We start from the raw sequence: 21,060 nt of genomic DNA, 5'->3' as shown, positions 1-21,060 counted from the left end.
TGAAGGAAGTAGAGATAGTTCTACATCATCTCCTTCTGTGTCTATACCAGTTATGCCCGCACAGGCGACCCCTAGTACTTCTAGCGCGCCAATGCTTGTTACTATGCAACAATTGACGGCAGTAATGGATAACTCCATAGCTAATATTTTATCCAAAATGCCAGCATTTCAGAGAAAGCGCGATTGCTCTGTTTTAAACACTGTAGAGCAGGAGGGCGCTGATGATAATTTTCTGTCATACCCTCACACCAGTCTGAAGTGGCAGTGAGGGAGGGTTTGTCAGATGGGGAAATTTCTGATACAGGAAGAATTTCTCAGCAGGCAGAACCTGATGTTGTGACATTTAAATTTAAATTAGAGCATCTCCGCGCATTACTTAAGGAGGTGCTATCTACTCTGGATGATTGTGACAATCTGGTCATCCCAGAAAAATTGTGCAAGATGGACAAGTTCCTAGAGTTCCCGGTGCACCCTGATGCCTTTCCGATATCTAAACGGGTGGCGGACATAGTGAATAAGGAGTGGGAGAAGCCAGGCATACCTTTTGTCCCTCCTCCTATATTTAAGAAATTGTTCCCTATGGTCGACCCCAGGAAGGACTTATGGCAAACAGTCCCTAAGGTCGAGGGGGCGGTTTCTACACTAGCAAGCGCACGACCATTCCCATTGAGGACAATTGTGCTTTCAAAGATCCTATGGATAAAAAATTGGAGGGTTTGCTTAAAAAGATTTTTGTACAGCAAGGTTACCTCCTTCAACCTATTTCGTGCATTATTCCTGTCACTACAGCGGCGTGGTTCTGGTTTGAGGAACTGGAAAAGTCGCTCAGTAGGGAGACTCCGTATGAGGAAGTCATGGACCGAATTCACGCACTTAAGTTAGCTAATTCCTTTATTTTAGACGCCGCTTTACAGTTAGCGAGGTTAGCGGCGAAAAATTCAGGGTTTGCAATTGTGGCGCGCAGAGCGCTCTGGCTAAAGTCTTGGTCGGCGGATGTATCTTCCAAGACAAAATTGCTTAATATCCCTTTCAAAGGTAAGACCCTTTTGGGCCAGAATTGAAAGAGATTATTTCAGACATCACTGGGGGAAAGGGCCATGCCCTCCCACAAGATAGACCTTTCAAAGCTAAGAATAAGTCCAATTTTCGTTTTTTTTCGCAATTTCAGGAACGGACCGGCTTCCAACTCTGCAGCCTCTAGACAAGAGGGTAACGCTTCCCAGACTAAACCAGCTTGGAAACCAATGCAAGGCTGGAACAAGGGTAAACAGGCCAAGAAGCCTGCTGCTGCTACCAAAACAGCATGAAGGGGTAGCCCCCGATCCGGGACCGGATCTAGTAGGGGGCAGACTCTCTCTCTTTGCTCAGGCTTGGGCAAGAGATGTTCAGGTTCCCTGGGCACTAGAAATAGTCTCTCAGGGTTATCTTCTAGAATTCAAGGAACTACCCCCAAGGGGAAGGTTCCACATGTCTCGCTTATCTTCAAACCAAATAAAGAGACAGGCATTCTTACATTGTGTAGAAGACCTGTTAAAGATGGGAGTGATACACCCAGTTCCAACTGTGGAACAAGGTCAGGGGTTTTACTCAAATCTGTTTGTAGTTCCCAAAAAAGTGGGAACTTTCAGACCAATTCTGGATTTAAAAATTCTAAACAAATTTCTCAGAGTTCCATCGTTCAAAATGGAAACCATTTGAACAATTTTACCTACAATCCAGGAGGGTCAATTTATGACTACCGTGGATTTAAAGGATGCGTATCTACATATTCCTATCCACAAAGATCATCATCAGTTCCTAAGGTTCGCCTTTCTGGACAAACATTATCAGTTCGTGGCTCTCCCATTCGGGCTAGCCACTGCTCCAAGAATTTTCACAAAGGTGCTTGGGTCCCTTCTAGCGGTTCTAAGACCAAGGGGTATTGCAGTGGCACCTTATCTGGACGACATTCTAATCCAAGCGTTGTCTCTTTCCAAAGCAAAGGCTCATACAGACATTGTTCTAGCCTTTCTCAGATCTCACGGGTGGAAGGTGAACGTAGAAAAGAGTTCCCTGTCTCCGTCGACAAGAGTTCCCTTTTTGGGAACAATAATAGATTCTTTAGAAATGAAGATCTTCCTGACAGAAGTCAGAAAGTCAAAGCTTCTAAACGCTTGTCAAGTTCTTCACTCTATTCTGCAGCCTTCCATAGCTCAGTGCATGGAAGTAGTAGGGTTGATGGTTGCAGCAATGGACATAGTTCCTTTTGCTCGAATTCATCTAAGACCATTACAACTGTGCATGCTCAATCAGTGGAATGGGGACTATACAGACTTGTCTCCAAAGATTCAAGTAGACCAGATGACCAGAGACTCACTCCGTTGGTGGTTGTCCCAGGATCACCTGTCTCAGGGAATGAGTTTCCGCAGACCAGAGTGGGTCATTGTCACGACGCCAGTCTATTAGGCTGGGGCGCGGTCTGGGATTCCCTGAAAGCTCAGGGTTTATGGTCTTGGGAAGAGTCTCTTCTTCCGATCAACATCCTGGAACTGAGAGCGATATTCAATGCTCTCCGGGCTTGGCCTCAACTAGCGAAGGCCGGATTCATAAGATTCCAGTCAGACAACATGACGACTGTAGCTTACATCAACCATCAGGGGGGAACAAGGAGTTCCTTGGCGATGAGAGAGGTATCCAAAATCATCAAATGGGCGGAGGATCACTCCTGCCACCTATCTGCAATCCACATCCCAGGAGTAGACAACTGGGAGGCGGATTATCTGAGTCGTCAGACTTTCCATCCGGGGGAGTGGGAACTTCACCCGGAGGTGTTTGCCCAGTTGACTCAATTATGGGGCATTCCAGACATGGATCTAATGGCGTCTCGTCAGAACTTCAAGGTTCCTTGCTACGGGTCCAGATCCAGGGATCCCAAGGCGACTCTAGTGGATGCATTAGTGGCGCCTTGGTCGTTCAACCTAGCTTATGCGTTTCCACCGTTCCCTCTCCTTCCCAGGCTTGTAGCCAGGATCAAACAGGAGAAGGCCTTGTTGATTCTGATAGCTCCTGCGTGGCCGCGCAGGACTTGGTATGCAGACCTGGTGAATATGTCATCGGCTCCACCATGAAAGCTACCTTTGAGACAGGATCTTCTAGTACAAGGTCCATTCGAACATCCAAATCTAGTTTCTCTGCAGCTGACTGCTTGGAAATTGAACGTTTGATTTTATCCAAGCGTGGGTTTTCGGATTCAGTGATAGATACTCTGGTCCAAGCCAGAAAACCTTTTGACTAGAAAGATTTACCATAAAATATAGAAAAGATATATCTGTTGGTGTGAATCCAAGGGATTCTCCTGGAGTAAGATTAAAATTCCTAAGATCCTCTCCTTTCTCCAAGAAGGTTTGGATAAGGGATTGTCAGCGAGTTCGCTAAAAGGACAGATTTCTGCTTTATCTGTCTTGTTACACAAACGACTGGCAGCTGTGCCAGATGTACAAGCTTTTGTACAGGCTTTGGTCAGAATCAAGCCTGTTTACAGACCATTGACTCCTCCCTGGAGTCTAAATTTAGTTCTTTCAGTTCTTCAAGGGGTTCCGTTTGAACCCTTAAATTCCATAGATATCAAGTTACTATCTTGGAAGGTTCTGTTTTTGGTTGCTATTTCTTCTGCTAGAAGAGTTTCTGAATTATCTGCTTTGTAGTGTGATCCACCCTATCTGGTGTTCCATTCAGATAAGGTTGTTTTGCGTACCAAGCCTGGTTTTCTTCCAAAAGTTGTTTCCAACAAGAATATTAACCAGGAAATAGTTGTTCCTTCTTTGTGTCCGAATCCAGTTTCAAAGAAGGAACGTTTGTTACACAATTTAGATGTAGTCCGTGCTTTAAAGTTCTATTTAGAAGCAACAAAGGATTTCAGACAAACTTCTTCTTTGCTTGTTGTTTATTCTGGTAAGAAGAGAGGACAAAAAGCTACTGCTACCTCTCTTTCTTTCTGGCTGAAAAGCATCATCCGATTGGCTTATAAGACTGCCGGACGGCAGCCTCCTGAACGAATCACAGCTCACTCTACTAGGGCTGTGGCTTCCACATGGGACTTCAAGAACGAGGCTTCTGTTGATCAGATATGTAAGGCAGCGACTTGGTCTTCTCTGCACACTTTTGCCAAATTCTACAAATTTGATACTTATGCTTCTTCGGAGGCTATTTTTGGGAGAAAGGTTTTGCAAGCCGTGGTGCCTTCTGTTTAGGTAACCTGATTTGCTCCCTCCCTTCATCCGTGTCCTAAAGCTTTGGTATTGGTTCCCACAAGTTATGGATGACGCCGTGGACCGGACACACCAATGTTGGAGAAAACAGAATTTATGCTTACCTGATAAATTACTTTCTCCAACGGTGTGTCCGGTCCACGGCCCGCCCTGGTTTTTTTAATCAGGTTTGAAAAATTTATTTCTCTATACACTACAGTCACCACGGCACCCTATAGTTTCTCCTTTTTTTCTCCTAACCGTCGGTCGAATGACTGGGGTGGCGGAGCCTGGGAGGGGCTATATGGACAGCTTTTGCTGTGCTCTTTGCCATTTCCTGTTGGGGAAGAGAATATTCCCACAAGTTATGGATGACGCCGTGGACCGGACACACCGTTGGAGAAAGTAATTTATCAGGTAAGCATAAATTCTGTTTTTAAACTAACTGATAAGTAGTCGTAATTTACTACCTGTGCCAAGAATTCCAAATGTGTAATATATATATAGCATATATGACCCATGATAAGCATATTAAACGACAAGCCTTTTAAATCCATATCATCAATATAATAATATTTAAAAGAAAATAGATGGTAAAATGCAGTGTTCCCTGGTCACTGTCCCTCCTACAAAGTGAAATAAGGTATATATTTGTTGTGCCATTACTCATGCCACTCCCAGACTCGGTAGGATCTGGTGCCTCAGAAAGGGTGCACTTAAAAAAACAACAACAATTTGATCATAGAAGTAAACTTGAATTTTTTTTTTTTTTTTATGTTTGTCTGCTCTGGCTGGTTGAAATTGTGATGCAGGCTGTAATTATTTAAAATAAATTAAAAATAGCATTTGAGTGTGCAGCAAGGAGCCTGCTAATTTAGGAAATACAAATAAATCACCTTTTTACTACATGAGGCCAAAACAGCTGGACTTCCTTCAATGCTTTTTGGAAGCTAATTTGCATATATTTACCCAGAATCTTCTGCTCCAGTGGAAATCCTGAATTGGGCTTTACAATAATTGGATGTGCTATACAATTTTCTGTTGTGTGTCACTATATATTAGTCACCAGTCATAATGACAGTAAGTGATGCATGAATGTGTGTGGAATGCACACACAACCATTTAAAGAGTTTTTGATGTCTGTAAACTAAGATAAATAAAAAAACAAAATTTAATTTCAGTAGCAAAATTAAAAATAAAGTCACATTTTACAGTTACACCAAGCTTTAGCTCTCAGTGATATAGGACTTCAGTTACTGTAAGAACCATGATTCCATGTGGCTGTGTGAGACAATTAATACATTTTTTATATTAGCTGCATAGGTAGTGGTTGGATTCAGAAATGTTAGCAAAAGGTTCTCTAACTTCTCTATAATACAAAACGTTAGGAAATTTGTGCTGTGATGTTAGAACCTTTACACTTTCAGCCTCACTGGTTTAACTCCTTATAAACAGTTGTCTATAACAAATGACAACACTGTAGGATGCCTTGATTGAAATAAATCTAAAGGAGCAATGTCTCATACATTGTATACTCTGCTGCTGGTATACAAAGACATTAAGGGAAAAACAATGTTACAGCTTACTGTCCCTTTAAGGAATATGGCATCACCTTACAACTGGTTCTTGAAAACCTGGGATATTTTAGGAACAGGTTTGCAAGAACTGGTGACAACCGGTTAAATGCCACCACTGAGTATAGGGCATTCAGTAAGGTCATGTGATGGTAAAACCCATAGCCATTCCAGTAAGCATTTCTGTGGCAGAGAAATAATCTGAACATCTCACTGACAATCAAGTGTTGGGAAATTGTGATCACATCATGTTATACAGTTTAGAGGTTATAGTTTATCAGCCAAAATCACTTACCTCTGCATACAGTGATGTTTCCCTACCTCCTTTGTTCAAGTTAAAGTGTGTAAAATAAATAGGGCATTTAATAGACCTATATCAATTAAAGTACAATTTGTTTTTATACACAATTGCTTACAGTGTTTCGTCCAGTGTAATCTATTATTTCACAATCTCACTTCATAGGTTGCGCTTGTACAGTGGACTGAAAGTGTGGGGCTGACGCTGGTGGGTAGAGATCAATCTAATATGCAGCTGAGGACACCTAGTGGGCAAATTCTTAACTTCACCATTCTGCAAATATTCCCCTTTACCTATGAAAGCAAACGGATGGGCGTTATAGTTCGGGTAAGTCTTGTAGCTTATAAGTGTAAGATGTTAACCATGTTGTTACCTTCTGTATAGCTAACAATTTTTAGTTTCATATTTCCTATAAAAAAAGTTATAAAGCTTTGTAGTTGAATATATTTGTGCTGCAAAATAAGAATTAAACAGTAGTGTCTTTTCCATAGAAAATATATTATCATTTATTTATAATGCACCAACATATTACACAGTGCAGTAACATGAATTATACAGTTATGGAGTGCAATAATAGTAGACATTTACATAAATCACAATTATACAGTTATGGAGTACAATAATCAGAAGGCATTATTGCCTTAAACAAAACCATTAAAGTGAATGTAAATTTTGAGGCTAAAGTGCCCGGTTTTTAAACATTCCATTAAAAACAGGGGCACTTTAAGTCATCAAAATTTACATTTCACTCGTGAAAAAAAACTTACCTTTTAAACTTGACAGCCGCTCCAGCTTCTCCCGGTCGTCAGAAATGATGGATCGGTCATCCTCCAATCACGGCTTCGCCTCCGGGGGAAATCAGTGTCTGATTCAACGCCGTGATTGGAGGAAGCTGGATTCCTCATTTTAGACCCAGGGAGATGCTTTGCGATGGGTGGAGGAAGCTGGAGCAGCTGTCAAGATTAAAATGTAAGTATTTTTTCCCAACAGGAGTGAAATGTAAATTTTGATGACTTAAAGTGCCACTGTTTTTAATCAAATTTTTAAAAAAACAGGCACTTTAGCCTCAAAATTTACATTCACTTTAAAAAAAGGTGAGCCACTAAAAATCAGTGGAAACTTGCTACCCCACGGGTGTAACTTGAATAAATAGAAAAATATTTCTTGCAATAGTAAGTGGTTTTAACCCCGGGATATTCTACTGCAAATAAATGACTGGCAAAAAGAAATGCAGAGCAGCACAACAATGTATATTGTGTATTTGTAATTAAATAAAATGTAGCTTTTTATCAAATTAAATAAAATGAATGACAGGAGAGCAAAAAAACAAACAAAAAAACTACACTATGTTTCGTAAATATCAAAGAAAACTTCTAAATTGTGCAAATGTTACATCTTTATAACTGGTAAGTTCAATGAAAATGAGGTCTATAAGTTTGTAAATGATCTTTGAAAATACTTTTATTTACTATACGGCGGTTCCCATTGACAAATGAAAATAAACCAGCCTCCCATTTATCCTATTCCTATTATTTCCACAATGAAAACAAATATAGTAATAAATAATTAGCAGTCTAGAAAAAAGAGAGTCCCCTAGTTTTTTTTTGTTACTGATCTATATCTATTTATGCTTCTTTAAAGTGAAAGTAAATCCTGGCGTTTTACAAACGCTAGGATTTACTATTGAAACAAATAAAGGGCACTTTCATTCATGAAGTATAAGATACTTCATGTAGAAAGCTCCTTTATTTGATTCAATAGTAAATCCTAGCGTTTGTAAAACCACTCTTAGCTCCTACAGCATCCCACAGCTAAAATTTTTTGGCTAAGAGGTGACATTTTCACCTCTTAGCCAATAGCCGTGCGGTAAATCCGGCTCCCATGGGCGCCAAGCCAGATTTACCGCAAGGCTATTGGCTAAGAGGTGAAAATGTCACCTCTTAGCCAAAAATTTTTTTAGCCGTGGGCTGCTGTAGGACCTAAAAGCGGTGATCGGTTGAATTAAATAAAGGAGCTTTCTACATGAAGTATCTTATACTTCATGAATGAAAGTGCCCTTTATTTGTTTCAATAGTAAATCCTAGCGTTTGTAAAACGCTAGGATTTACTTTCAATTTAACTTGATTTATTAGTCATCAAATCATGAAATAGAAACAGCAGCAACGTTTTTGGTTACACTGTGAAATTTTGTATATGCTAAATATATTGAATGGGTTAAATTACCTATGGGGGTGTGTCCCTATTGGCTAAATAAGGAGGAAATGAGAGTTTGTGAGTATGGCATGAGTAAGGGTGTGTAACCCAAAACATCGCTGCTGTTTCTATTTCATTGTTTGATGACCAATAAATCAAGTTAAAGAAGCTGAATTTGAGTGCTGCTGCCTTTTGTTGCTGATTATGTGATATCTGGGTTTGGTATAGTACCCGGTGACAGCTTGGCACCACATATTAGCTTGTGCTGAACCTCTTGTTGAACTTCTCTAGATCTATTTCTGCCTTACGACTACACAAATGTCCTATCACATACGTAGCCCTGTAAGGTCCCCTGTTGTACTACCTGTGAGTTTGATCACAATATGATAACTAAATTTAACAAGATATTCTTCAGTATCACAGGACTGGAGCAAACTGTTCCTAGAAGATTGAAAAATTTCAAATTTTAAAGTGTTAGCCAAACAGTTTCTAACAAACACAATACAGTTAAGTTTGTGCACCAAAATACTAAAAACTTTCACCAATAACAAGTCCACTAGGATTAATAGGAAGTCAGCCCTTTCTTTATTACAACAGATTCCAATGAAATCTTGCAACAGAGTTATTGGTTATAATGCTTCCTTAAATAAAGCAGAGTGAAAAACTTTCATCGCGTAACACTGTTAGACATTTTAATCCTTCTATGAAGGGTTTCTATTATACTCACATTACATAGAGTGACAGTAGCTCTAAGTACAAAAGCTTGCGTTCAAACCCATGGCAATAAGGAAATCTTCATCAGAAGAACATTTGTTAAAAATAATTAAAAACAATTCAGGCTACAGTCGTTCATGGATACTAGATTCAGCAGCAAGCACAATCAGTACAGCGTGTATTATTGTCGCTTACAAGTAATGGATACTTAGTAGGGATGGGCGAATGTTTCTAAAAATGTAAAATTTAAAACTAATTTTGAAATGTTCGCTCGTATCAAATTTCGAATGTTTATATAACATTTTAACATTCTATTTTCGAATTTTCGTTTCTAATTTTTCAATAAAATTTGAAAATATTCGTTCAAATAATAGAATGTTTAGCTATGTATTCATTCAATTTCAAAATGTAATATTCGAATGTGACATTCGAATTTGAATGTAACATTCAAATTCAAAATAGTATTTCTAGTCTACAACTGTGTTTAATATATGTAATATTCGAATGCTACATTCAAATTTTAATGTCACATTCAAATTCAAAATAGTATTTCTAGTCTAATACTGTGTTTTTTTTAAATTTAATATTCAAATTTGAATTAGACATTCGAATTTGAATGCTACATTCAAATTCAAAATAGTATTTCTAGTCTAATACTGTGTTTTTTTAAATGTAATATTCAAATTTGAATGCTACAAATGTAATATTCATATTTGAATGCTACATTTGAATGTAACATTTGAATTTAAAATAGTATTTCTAGTCTACATCTGTGTTTAATAAATGTAATATTCGAATTTGAATGCTACATTCAAATTCAAATGTAAAATTCAAATTCAAAATAGTATTTCTAGTCTAATACTGTTTTATAAATGTAATATTCGAATGTGACATTCAAATTCAAATGTGACATTCAAATTCGAAATAGTATTTCTCCTACATTGGTGTGTCCGGTCCACGGCTTCATCCCTACTTGTGGGAATATTCTCTTCCCCTACAGGAAATGGCAAAGGGAACACACAGCAAAAGCTGTCCATATAGTCCCCCCTCTGGCTCTGCCCCCCAGTCATTCTCTTTGCCTGCTCTGAACAAGTAGCATCTCCACAGGGATGGTAAAGAGTATGTGGTGTTAGTTGTAGTTTTATTTCTTCTATCAAGAGTTTGTTATTTTAAAATAGTGCCGGTTTGTACTATTTACTCTACAACAGAAAGTGATGAAGAGTTCTGTTAAAAGAGGAGTATGATTTTAGCAACAGTAACTAAAATCCATTGCTGTTCCCACGCAGGACTGTTGAAACCAGAGAACTTCAGTTAGGGGGAACAGTTTGCAGACTTTTCTGCTCCAGGTATGACTAGTCTCTTTTCTAACAAGACATAGTAATGCTAGAAGACTGTCATTTTCCCTTATGGGACTGGTAAGCCATTTTCTTAGACTCATAACAGAATGAAGGCTTATAAATGGGCTCTATACTGGTTGACACTATTGTGGGCTAAATCGATTGATTTATATAATATTTATATGACTTTTTTTTTTGTGACTTTGAAACACTTTTGGCAACGTTTTTTATTACGCCTGGCAGTTGTTTAGACACCTAATCTAGTCAGGAAAGCCCCTTCACTCTGGTATGCAGAGGGAGGAGGCCTCATTTCCGCGCCTCAGTTGCGCAGTTACTTTTGGAAGCAGTGCATGCAGCTTCATGTGAGAGGGTCCTGTGGCCATAAAAACGATTTCAAGAAGGCTTATTTCTGTGGTGAATAACCCCCAAGGAAGGTAAAAGCTGCAGCAAAGGCTGTAGCAGGGACTGTAGTGGGTTTAAACTGGTAAATTGAACAATTAGCTCCGGTTTGCTCATTTAAGGGGTTAGAGAAATTTGGTGTGCAATACTCTCAAAGCATTAAGACACTAGGGTGCAAATTTTGTAAAGATCGGATATTTCCTTCATAGTTTTTCAAACATTCAGAAATAAAGTGTGCTCCTTTTATTATTTAAAGAGACAGTAACGGTTTTGTTTAAAAACGGTTTTATTGCATTAATAGCCTGCTAAAGTCTGTCTAACATGTCTATACCTTCAGATAGCATATGTTCTGTGTGTATGGAGGCCAAGGTGGTTCCCCCTTTAAATGTATGTTCAAATTGTGCCATGGCGTCCAAACAAAGTAAGGACAGTACTGTCACATTTAATAAGGTTGCCCAAGATGATTCTTCAAATGAAGGTAGTGGGGATAGTTCATCATCCTCTCCTTCTTTGTCAACACCAGTTTTGCCCGTGCAGGCGACACCTAGTACATCTAGCGCGCCAATGCTTGTTACTATGCAGCAATTAACTGCAGTAATGGATAATTCTATAGCAAATCTTTTATCCAAACTGCCAGCATTTCCCAGAAAGCGTGATTGCTCAGTTTTAAATACAGAGGATGAGCAAGTGGGCGCTGACGATAATTTATCTGTTATACCCTCACACCAGTCTGAATTGGCAGTGAGGGAGGGTCTGTCTGAGGGAGAAATTTCTGATTCAGGAAAAGTTTCTCAGCAGGCAGAACCTGATATTGTGGCATTTAAATTTAAGTTAGAACATCTCCGCGCCCTGCTTAAGGAGGTGCTAACTACTCTTGATGATTGTGACTCTTTGGTGATTCCAGAAAAATTGTGCAAAATGGACAAATTCCTAGAGGTCCCTGTGCACGCTGATGCCTTTCCGATACCCAAGAGGGTGGCGGACATAGTGACCAAGGAGTGGGAGAAGCCAGGTATACCTTTTGTCCCACCTCCTATATTTAAGAAAATGTTCCCCATTGTCGACCCCAGAAGGGAAGCATGGCAAACAGTCCCTAAGGTTGAGGGGGCAGTTTCTACGTTGGCCAAGCGCACAACTATTCCCATTGAGGACAGTTGTGCTTTCAAAGATCCTATGGATAAAAAATTGGAAGGGTTGCTTAAAAAGATATTTGTTCAGCAAGGTTTCCTTCTCCAACCAATTTTGTGCATTATTCCTGTCACCACGGCGGCGTATTTTTGGTTCGAGGAACTAGAAAATTCGCTCCATAAGGAGACTCCATATGAGGAAGTCATGGACAGAATTCACGCACTAAAGTTGGCTAACTCCTTTATTTTAGATGCCGCTTTTCAATTGGCTAAATTAGCTGCGAAAAATTCAGGTTTTGCAATAGTGGCGCGCAGAGCGCTTTGGCTAAAATCTTGGTCGGCGGATGTGTCGTCCAAGACAAAACTGCTTAATATTCTTTTCAAAGGTAAGACCCTTTTCGGGCCAGAATTTAAGGAGATTATTTCAGACATCACTGGGGGAAAGGGCCATGCCCTCCCACAGGATAGGCCTTTCAAGGCTAAGAACAAATCTATTTTTCGTTCCTTTCGCAATTTCAGGAACGGACCGTCTCCTAACTCTGCAGCCTCTAGACAAGAGGGTAACGCTTCCCAGCCTAAACCAGCATGGAAACCAATGCAAGGCTGGAACAAGGGTAAACAGGCCAAGAAGCCTGCTGCTGCTACCAAGACAGCATGAAGGGGTAGCCCCCGATCCGGGACCGGATTTAGTAGGGGGCAGACTCTCTCTCTTTGCTCAGGCTTGGGCAAGAGATGTTCCGGATCCCTGGGCACTAGAAATAGTCTCTCAGGGGTATCTTCTAGAGTTCAAGGAACTCCCTCCAAGGGGAAGGTTCCACATGTCTCGCTTATCTTCAGACCAGATAAAGAGACAGGCATTCTTACATTGCGTAGGAGACCTATTAAAGATGGGAGTGATACACTCAGTTCCAGCAGCGGAACAAGGTCTGGGTTTTTACTCAAACCTGTTTGTAGTTCCCAAAAAAGAGGGAACTTTCAGGCCAATTCTGGATTTAAAAATCCTAAACAAATTCCTCAGAGTTCCATCATTCAAAATGGAAACCATTCGGACGATCTTACCAACAATCCAGGAGGGTCAATATATGACTACCGTGGACTTAAAGGATGCGTACCTACATATTCCTATCCACAAAGATCACCATCAGTTCCTAAGGTTCGCCTTTCTGGAAAAACATTACCAGTTTGTGGCTCTTCCATTCGGTTTAGCCACCGCTCCTAGAATTTTCACAAAGGTGCTAGGGTCCCTTCTAGCGGTTCTAAGGCCGAGGGGCATTTCTGTAGCACCTTATCTAGACGACGTTCTAATCCAAGCGTCGTCCCTTTCCAAAGCAAAAGCTCATACAGACATTGTTTTAGCTTTTCTCAGGTCTCACGGGTGGAAGGTGAACATCGAAAAAAGTTCCCTGTCCCCGTCCACAAGGGTTCCTTTTCTAGGAACAATAATAGATTCTGTAGAAATGAAGATTTTTCGGACAGAGGTCAGAAAGTTAAAGCTTCTAAACGCTTGTCAAGTTCTTCAATCTATTCCTCAGCCTTCCATAGCTCAGTGCATGGAGGTAATAGGTTTAATGGTTGCAGCAATGGACGTGGTTCCTTTTGCTCGAATTCATCTAAGACCATTACAACTGTGCATGCTCAAACAGTGGAATGGGGATTATGCAGACTTGTCTCCTCAGATTCAAGTAGACCAGTTAACCAGAGACTCACTCCGTTGGTGGTTGACTCAGGCGAAGGATCACTCCTGCCATCTATCTGCAATTCACATCCCAGGAGTAGACAACTGGGAGGCGGATTATTTGAGTCATCAGACTTTCCATCCGGGGGAGTGGGAACTCCACCCGGAGGTCTTTGCCCAGTTAACTCAACTATGGGGCATTCCAGACATGGATCTGATGGCGTCTCGTCAGAACTTCAAGGTTCCTCGCTACGGGTCCAGATCCAGGGATCCCAAGGCGACACTAGTGGATGCATTGGTGGTGTCTTGGTCGTTCAACCTAGCTTATGTGTTTCCACCGTTTCCTCTCCTTCCCAGGCTTGTAGCCAGGATCAAACAGGAGAAGGCCTTGGTGATTCTGATAGCTCCTGCGTGACCACGCAGGACTTGGTATGCAGACCTGGTGAATATGTCATCGGCTCCACCGTGGAAGCTACCTTTGAGACAGAATCTTCTAGTACAAGGTCCATTCGAACATCCAAATCTAGTCTCTCTGCAACTGACTGCTTGGAAATTGAACGCTTGATTTTAAGCGTGGGTTTTCAGATTCAGTTATAGATACTCTGGTCCAAGCCAGAAAACCTGTGACTAGGAAAATTTACCATAAGATATGGAAAAAATATATCTGTTGGTGCGAATCCAAGGGATTCTCTTGGAGTAAAATTAAAATTCCTAGGATACTCTCCTTTCTCCAAGAGGGTTTGGATAAAGGGTTGTCAGCGAGTTCTCTAAAAGGACAGATATCTGCTCTGTCTGTTTTGTTGCACAAACGTCTGGCAGCAGTGCCAGATGTACAGGCATTTGTACAGGCCTTAGTCAGAATCAAGCCTGTCTACAGACCCATGACTCCTCCATGGAGTCTAAACTTAGTTCTTTCAGTTCTTCAAGGGGTTCCGTTTGAACCTTTACATTCCATAGATATTAAGTTACTATCTTGGAAAGTTCTGTTTTTGGTTGCTATTTCTTCTGCTAGAAGAGTTTCTGAATTGTCTGCTTTGCAGTGTACTTCACCCTATCTGGTATTCCATGCAGATAAGGTTGTTTTGCGTACCAAACCTGATTTCTTCCAAAAGTGGTTTCCAACAGGAATATTAACCAGGAAATAGTTGTTCCTTCTCTGTGTCCAAATCCAGTTTCGAAGAAGGAACGTTTGTTACACAATTTAGATGTGGTCCGTGCTTTAAAATTCTATTTAGAAGCAACAAAGGATTTCAGACAGACTTCATCTTTGTTTGTCGTTTATTCTGGTAAGAGGAGAGGGCAGAAAGCTACTGCTACCTCTCTTTCTTTTTGGCTGAAAAGCATCATCCGATTGGCTTATGAGACTGCCGGACGGCAGCCTCCTGAACGAATTACAGCTCACTCTACTAGAGCTGTGGCTTCCACATGGGCCTTCAAGAACGAGGCTTCTGTTGATCAGATCTGTAAGGCAGCGACTTGGTCTTCTCTGCATACTTTTGCCAAATTTTACAAATTCGATACTTATGCTTCTTCTGAGGCTATTTTTGGGAGAACGGTTTTGCAAGCCGTGGTGCCTTCCATTTAGGTAACCTGACTTGTTCCCTCCCTTCATCCGTGTCCTAAAGCGTTGGTATTGGTTCCCACAAGTAGGGATGAAGCCGTGGACCGGACACACCAATGTAGGAGAAAACAGAATTTATGCTTACCTGATAAATTTCTTTCTCCTACGGTGTGTCCGGTCCACGGCCCACCCTGGCTTTTTAGTCAGGTTTCAAATTTTTTATTTCTGTACACTACCGTCACCACGGCACCCTATAGTTTCTCCTTTTTCTCCTAACCGTCGGTCGAATGACTGGGGGGCGGAGCCAGAGGGGGGACTATATGGAAAGCTTTTGCTGTGTGCTCCCTTTGCCATTTCCTGTAGGGGAAGAGAATATTCCCACAAGTAGGGTGAAGCCGTGGGACCGGACACACCGTAGGAGAAAGAAATTTATCAGGTAGCATAAATTCTGTTTTCTATCTAATATTGTGTTTTATAAATGTAATATTCGAATTCGAATGTGACATTCAAATTCGAAATAGTATTTCTAGTTTACAACTGGTATTTTATAAATGTAATATTCGATGTAACATTGGAATTTGAATTGACAATCTAATTTGAATGAGACATTCGAAAACTGTAAATAACATTCAATAATAGAATTTTTAAAAATTATTTGTTCTTATCAACATTCTTATTATGTAAATCGAATTTCTACAAGAACATTCGTTCTAACATTCAAATTCAGAATATATACACATTCACCCATCCCTAATACTTAGTAAGAATGCTGCAGTCCTTCGTGTAGCTCTCTCTTTTTTTTTTTTTTGGTCTGTAAAAGTACTTTTAAATATATATAGATAATATTATTTATATATTTTAAGTGAATCTCTACCTCCATCCGGAACTGATCGCTCATTTTGGATAGCAAATTTGAGTTTTAATTGTCTGTAAGCAATAAGAAAATACTGTGAACTACATAAGGAGGAGACCGAGTGTAATGGAGATATCCTTGAAAAAGCCGCAATCAAGCAGTGAAAACGTACATTGGATTACGCAGAAGGCGTGACATAAGTAGAAGGGGTTACGATTAGCGTTTGGTGAGCTACACAAAGTAAAGTTATACGTGCTGTACTGATTGTGCTTGCTGCCAAGCCTAGTATCCCTGAGTGACTGTAGCCTGAATTGTTTTTAATTATTTTTCTACTTAAGCTTTTCTACTAAGAGCTATTGTCGCTCTATGTAATGTGAGTATAATCGTTACACTTCATATAAGGATTAAAATGTTATATACTAGACACAAAAAGTGTCAATAAGGGCACTCACCACAAATACAATAGTACTGGTTTTAATGTGTGTACATAACAATATACATACACACTCCAATATATTCTAATAATAATATACAAATGGTACACTAAAAGTCCAAAATATTGTAGAAATCTTAGAAGTATTCAGTCAAGCAGGTCTCCTCAAATGTAAGGCCATCCACATCAAAGCAATCCTATAAAAGAGTAGAGGAGGCGACACATTGCATAATAGTGTCAGAGTGTAAATCCAAATGTGCAGGATTAAAAACACTCACATGCAGTAGAGCAGGCCGGATCCTCAGAGTTGCCCGGCACACTCACCTCCTGTCACAGTGCAGGGAACCTCTATCGTCCAATTGTCAGCACTCGAAGGGATCGTCAGCATATTGCTTACCAAATCTGTTTAAAAAGGCTCAAGAGCGGATCCGGCCTGCTCTGTATGCACTTATCTCTAAGTGCTCTACTGCATGTGAGTGTTTTTAATCCTGCACATTTTGATTTACTCTCTGACAGTATTATGCGATGTGGCGCCTCCTCTACTCCTTTTTTTTTTTTTTTATAGGAAGGGTTAAAATGTGTAATAGTGTTTCACTATGAAAGTTTCTCACTTTGCTTTATTCAAGAACAATTGCAAAATTTAATTGAAGTCTGTTGTAATAAAGAAATGACTGGCTTCCTATTAATCAAAGTGTACGTGCTATTGGTGAAAGATTTTTGTATTTTGGTGCACAAGGCTTAATTGTATAACTATTTTTAATTTTTCGCTTTTTAATTTTTATTTTGTGGAAATAATACTGTTTTATGAACACTTTTTTTGTTTTACAATAAATAAAATACTCCCTCTCGTTTTAGTGTCAATTTCTTTCTGATATATAACTTGTATACATATTCTACATTACATTTTCTATCAAAATATTTTTGAAAGTATGAATATGAACTTTATTGTATAAGAGGTTTGTCCTATTTACACGGTCTGTGTAAAAATGATCAGGCATTCACTAACGCCTAGATTTAGAGTTCTGCAGCCAAAGGGGTGCGTTAGCTACGCGTGCTTTTTTTCCCCCACACCTTTTAAATACCGCTGGTATTTAGAGTTCACAGAATGACTGGGTTTTCAGTGCGTTAGGCTCCAAAAAGGGAGCGTAGAGCATAATTTAACGCCACTGCAACTCTAGATACCAGCGGTGCTTACGGACGCGGCCAGCTTCAAAAACGTGCTCGTGCACGATATCCCCATAGAAAACAATGGGGCAGTTTGAGCTGAAAAAAAACCTAACACCTGCAAAAAAGCAGCGTTCAGCTCTTAACGCAGCCCCATTGTTTTCTATGGGGAACACTTCCTACGTCTGCACCTAACACTCTAACATGTACCCCGAGTCTAAACACCCCTAACCTTACACTTATTACCCCCTTATTCTGCGCCCCCCCCCGCTATCGATGACACCTCTGCATATTTTTTTTAACCCCTAATTGCCGCCATCCCGTAAGCCGCCGCTCCTACATTATCCCCTATGAACCCCTAATTCTGCTGCCCCTAACACTGCCGGATCCCCTAATATTATATTTATTAACCCCTAATCTGCCCCCCAAGAACGTCGCCTCCACCTGCCTACACTTATTAACCCCTAATCTGCCGAGCGGACCGACCGCTACTATAAAAAGTTATTAACCCCTAATCTGTCCTCCCTAACATCGCCGGACACCTAACTACAATTATTAACCCCTAATCTGCCGACCGATCTCGCCGCTACTGTAATATATGGATTAACCCTATGCTAAGTCTAACCTTAACACTACACCCCCCTAAGTTAAATATAATTTTTATCTAACGAAATAAATTAAGTCTTATTAAATAAATTATTCCTATTTAAAGCTAAATACTACCTGTTAAAATAAACCCTAATATAGCTACAATATAAATTATAATTATATGATAGCTATTTTAGGATTAATATATATTTTACAGGCCACTTTGTATTTATTTTAACCAGGTACAATAGCTATTAAATAGTTAAGAAACTATTTAATAGCTAAAATAGTTAAAATAATTACAAAAATTCCTGTAAAATAAATCCTAACCTAAGTTACAATTAAAACCTAACACTATACTATCAATAAATTAATTAAATACAATATCTACAAATAAATACAATGAAATAAACTAACTAAAGTACAAAAAATAAAAAAGAACTAAGTTACAAAAAAATAAAAAAATATTACAAACATTAGAAAATATTACAACAATTTTAAACTAATTACACCTACTCTAAGCCGCCTAAATAAACTAACAAAGCCCCCCAAAATAAAAAAATGCCCTACCCTATTCTAAATTTAAAAAGTTCAAAGCTCCTTTTACCTTAACAGCCCTGAAAAGGGCCCTTTGCGGGGCAATGCCCCAAAGAATTCAGCTCTTTTGCATGGAAAAAAAACACACACAATACCCCCCCCCCCAACATTACAACCCACCACCCACACTACCCCTAATCTAACCCAAACCCCCTTAAATAAACCTAAACACTAAGCCCCCTGAAGATCTCCCTACCTTGTCTTCACCTCACCGGGTTCCAATCTGTCCAGAAGATGGTCCGAAGTCTTGATCCAAGCCCAAGCGGGGGGCTGACTGAAAGAGTGACGTTCCATCCTCGGGCTGAAGTCTGGATCCAAGCGGCGGCCTGAAGAAACCTCCATCATCGGGCTGAAGTCGGAAGTCCATCATCGGGATGAAGTCTTCTATCAAGCCGCATCTTCATCTTCTTTCTTCCGGAGCGGAGCCCATCTTCTTCCAAGCCAACGCGGAACATCCTCTTCAACCGACGCCTACTCGCCGAATGACGGTTTCCTTAAATGACGTCATCCAAGATGGCGTCCCTCGAATTCCGATTGGCTGATAGGATTCTATCAGACAATCGGAATTAAGGTAGGAATATTCTGATTGGCTGATGGAATCAGCCAATCAGATTCAAGTTCAATTTTATTTAAGGGGGGTTTGGGTTAGATTAGGGTATGTGGGTGGTGGGTTGTAATGTTGGGGGGGGGGTAATGTATGTGTTTTTTTTCCATGCAAAAGAGCTAAAATTCTTTGGGGCATGCCCCGCAAAGGCCCTTTTCAGGGCTGGTAAGGTAAAAGAGCTTTGAACTTTTTTTATTTTTAGAATAGGGTAGGGCATTTTTTTATTTTGGGGGTCTTTGTTATTTTATTAGGGGGCTTAGAGTAGGTTAATTAGTTTAAAATTGTTGTAATATTTTTCTAATGTTTGTAAATATTTTTTTTATTTTTTGTAACTTAGTTCTTTTTTTATTTTTTGTGCTTTAGTTAGTTTATTTAATTGTATTTATTTGTAGGTATTGTATTTAATTAATTTGTTGATAGTGTAGTGTTAGGTTTAATTGTAACGTAGGTTAGGATTTATTTTACAGGTAATTTTTGTAATTATTTTAACTATTTTAGCTATTAAATAAGTTATTAACTATTTAATAGCTATTGTACCTGGTTAAAATAAATACAAAGTTGCCTGTAAAAATAAATATTAATCCTAAAATTGCTACAATATAATTATAATTTTATTGTAGCTATATAGGGTTTATTTTACAGGTAAGTATTAGCTTTAAATAGGAATAATTTATTTAATAAGAGTTAATTTATTTCGTTAGAATAAAATTATATTTAATTTAGGGGGGTGTTAGGGTTAGGGTTACACTTAGCTTTAGGGGGTAAAAAATTTATTAGAGTAGCGGTGAGCTCCGATAGGCAGATTAGGGGGTTAATACCTTGAAGTTAGGTGTCGGCGATGTTAGGGAGGGCAGATTAGGGGTTAATACTATTTATTATAGGTTAGTGAGGCAGGGGAGGGAGGCGGATTAGGGGTTAATATCTTTATTATAGTAGCGGTGCGGTCCCGCTCGGCAGATTAGGGGTTAATAGTGTAGCAGGTGGAGGCGACGGTGAGGGGGGCAGATTAGGGGTAATCACTTTATTATAGTAGCGCTCAGGTCCGCTCGGCAGATTAGGGGTTTAATAAGTGTAGGCAGGTGGAGGCGACGGTGAAGGGGGGCAGATTAGGGGTTAATAAATATATATAGGGGTCGGCGGTGTTAGGCGTAGCAGATTAGGGGTACATAGCTATAATGTAGGTGCAGCGTGTACGGAGCGGCAGATTAGGGGTTAATAATAATAGCTGGGGTCAGCGATAGCGGGGGCGGCAGATTAGGGGTTAATAATATATATAGGGGTCGGCGGTGTTAGGGGCAGCCAGATTAGGGGTTCATAGGGATAATGTAGGTGGTAGCGGCGTGCAGCGGTCGCAGATTAGGGGTTAAAAATTTTAATTGAGTGGCGGCGATGTGGGGGGACCTTGGTTTAGGGGTACATAGGTAGTTTATGGGTGTTAGTGTACTTTAGAGCACAGTAGTTAAGAGCTTTATAAACCGGCGTTAGCCAGAAAGCTCTTAACTACTGACTTTTTTCTGCGGCTGGAGTCTTGTCGTTAGAAATTCTAACGCTCACTTCAGCTCCGACTCTAAATACCGGCGTTAGAAAGATCCCCATGAAAGATAGTATACGCAAATTGACGTAAGGGGATCTGAGGTATGGAAAAGTCGCGGCTGGAAATGTGAGCGTTTAGACCCTTTTAATGACTGGCTCCAAATACCAGAGGGCGGTTAAAAAC

General features: G+C 39.9%; 1 protein-coding gene across 1 annotated transcript in view; it reads left to right on the top strand.

Annotated features, from left to right (window-relative positions):
• The window catches only part of ATP9A (ATPase phospholipid transporting 9A (putative)), a 421,913-nt gene that overhangs the window by 235,266 nt on the left and 165,587 nt on the right, over positions 1 to 21,060 (top strand). The window contains exon 15 of the mRNA XM_053693787.1: positions 6,264 to 6,425. Coding sequence (XP_053549762.1) covers positions 6,264 to 6,425 — 162 coding nt within the window. The remainder of the gene's footprint in view (positions 1 to 6,263; positions 6,426 to 21,060) is intronic.

Source organism: Bombina bombina, chromosome 1 (assembly GCF_027579735.1).
Source record: "Bombina bombina isolate aBomBom1 chromosome 1, aBomBom1.pri, whole genome shotgun sequence".
Taxonomy (NCBI): domain Eukaryota; kingdom Metazoa; phylum Chordata; class Amphibia; order Anura; family Bombinatoridae; genus Bombina; species Bombina bombina.
Note: the sequence above shows the minus strand (reverse complement) of the source record. Positions and strands in the feature narration are given on the sequence as shown.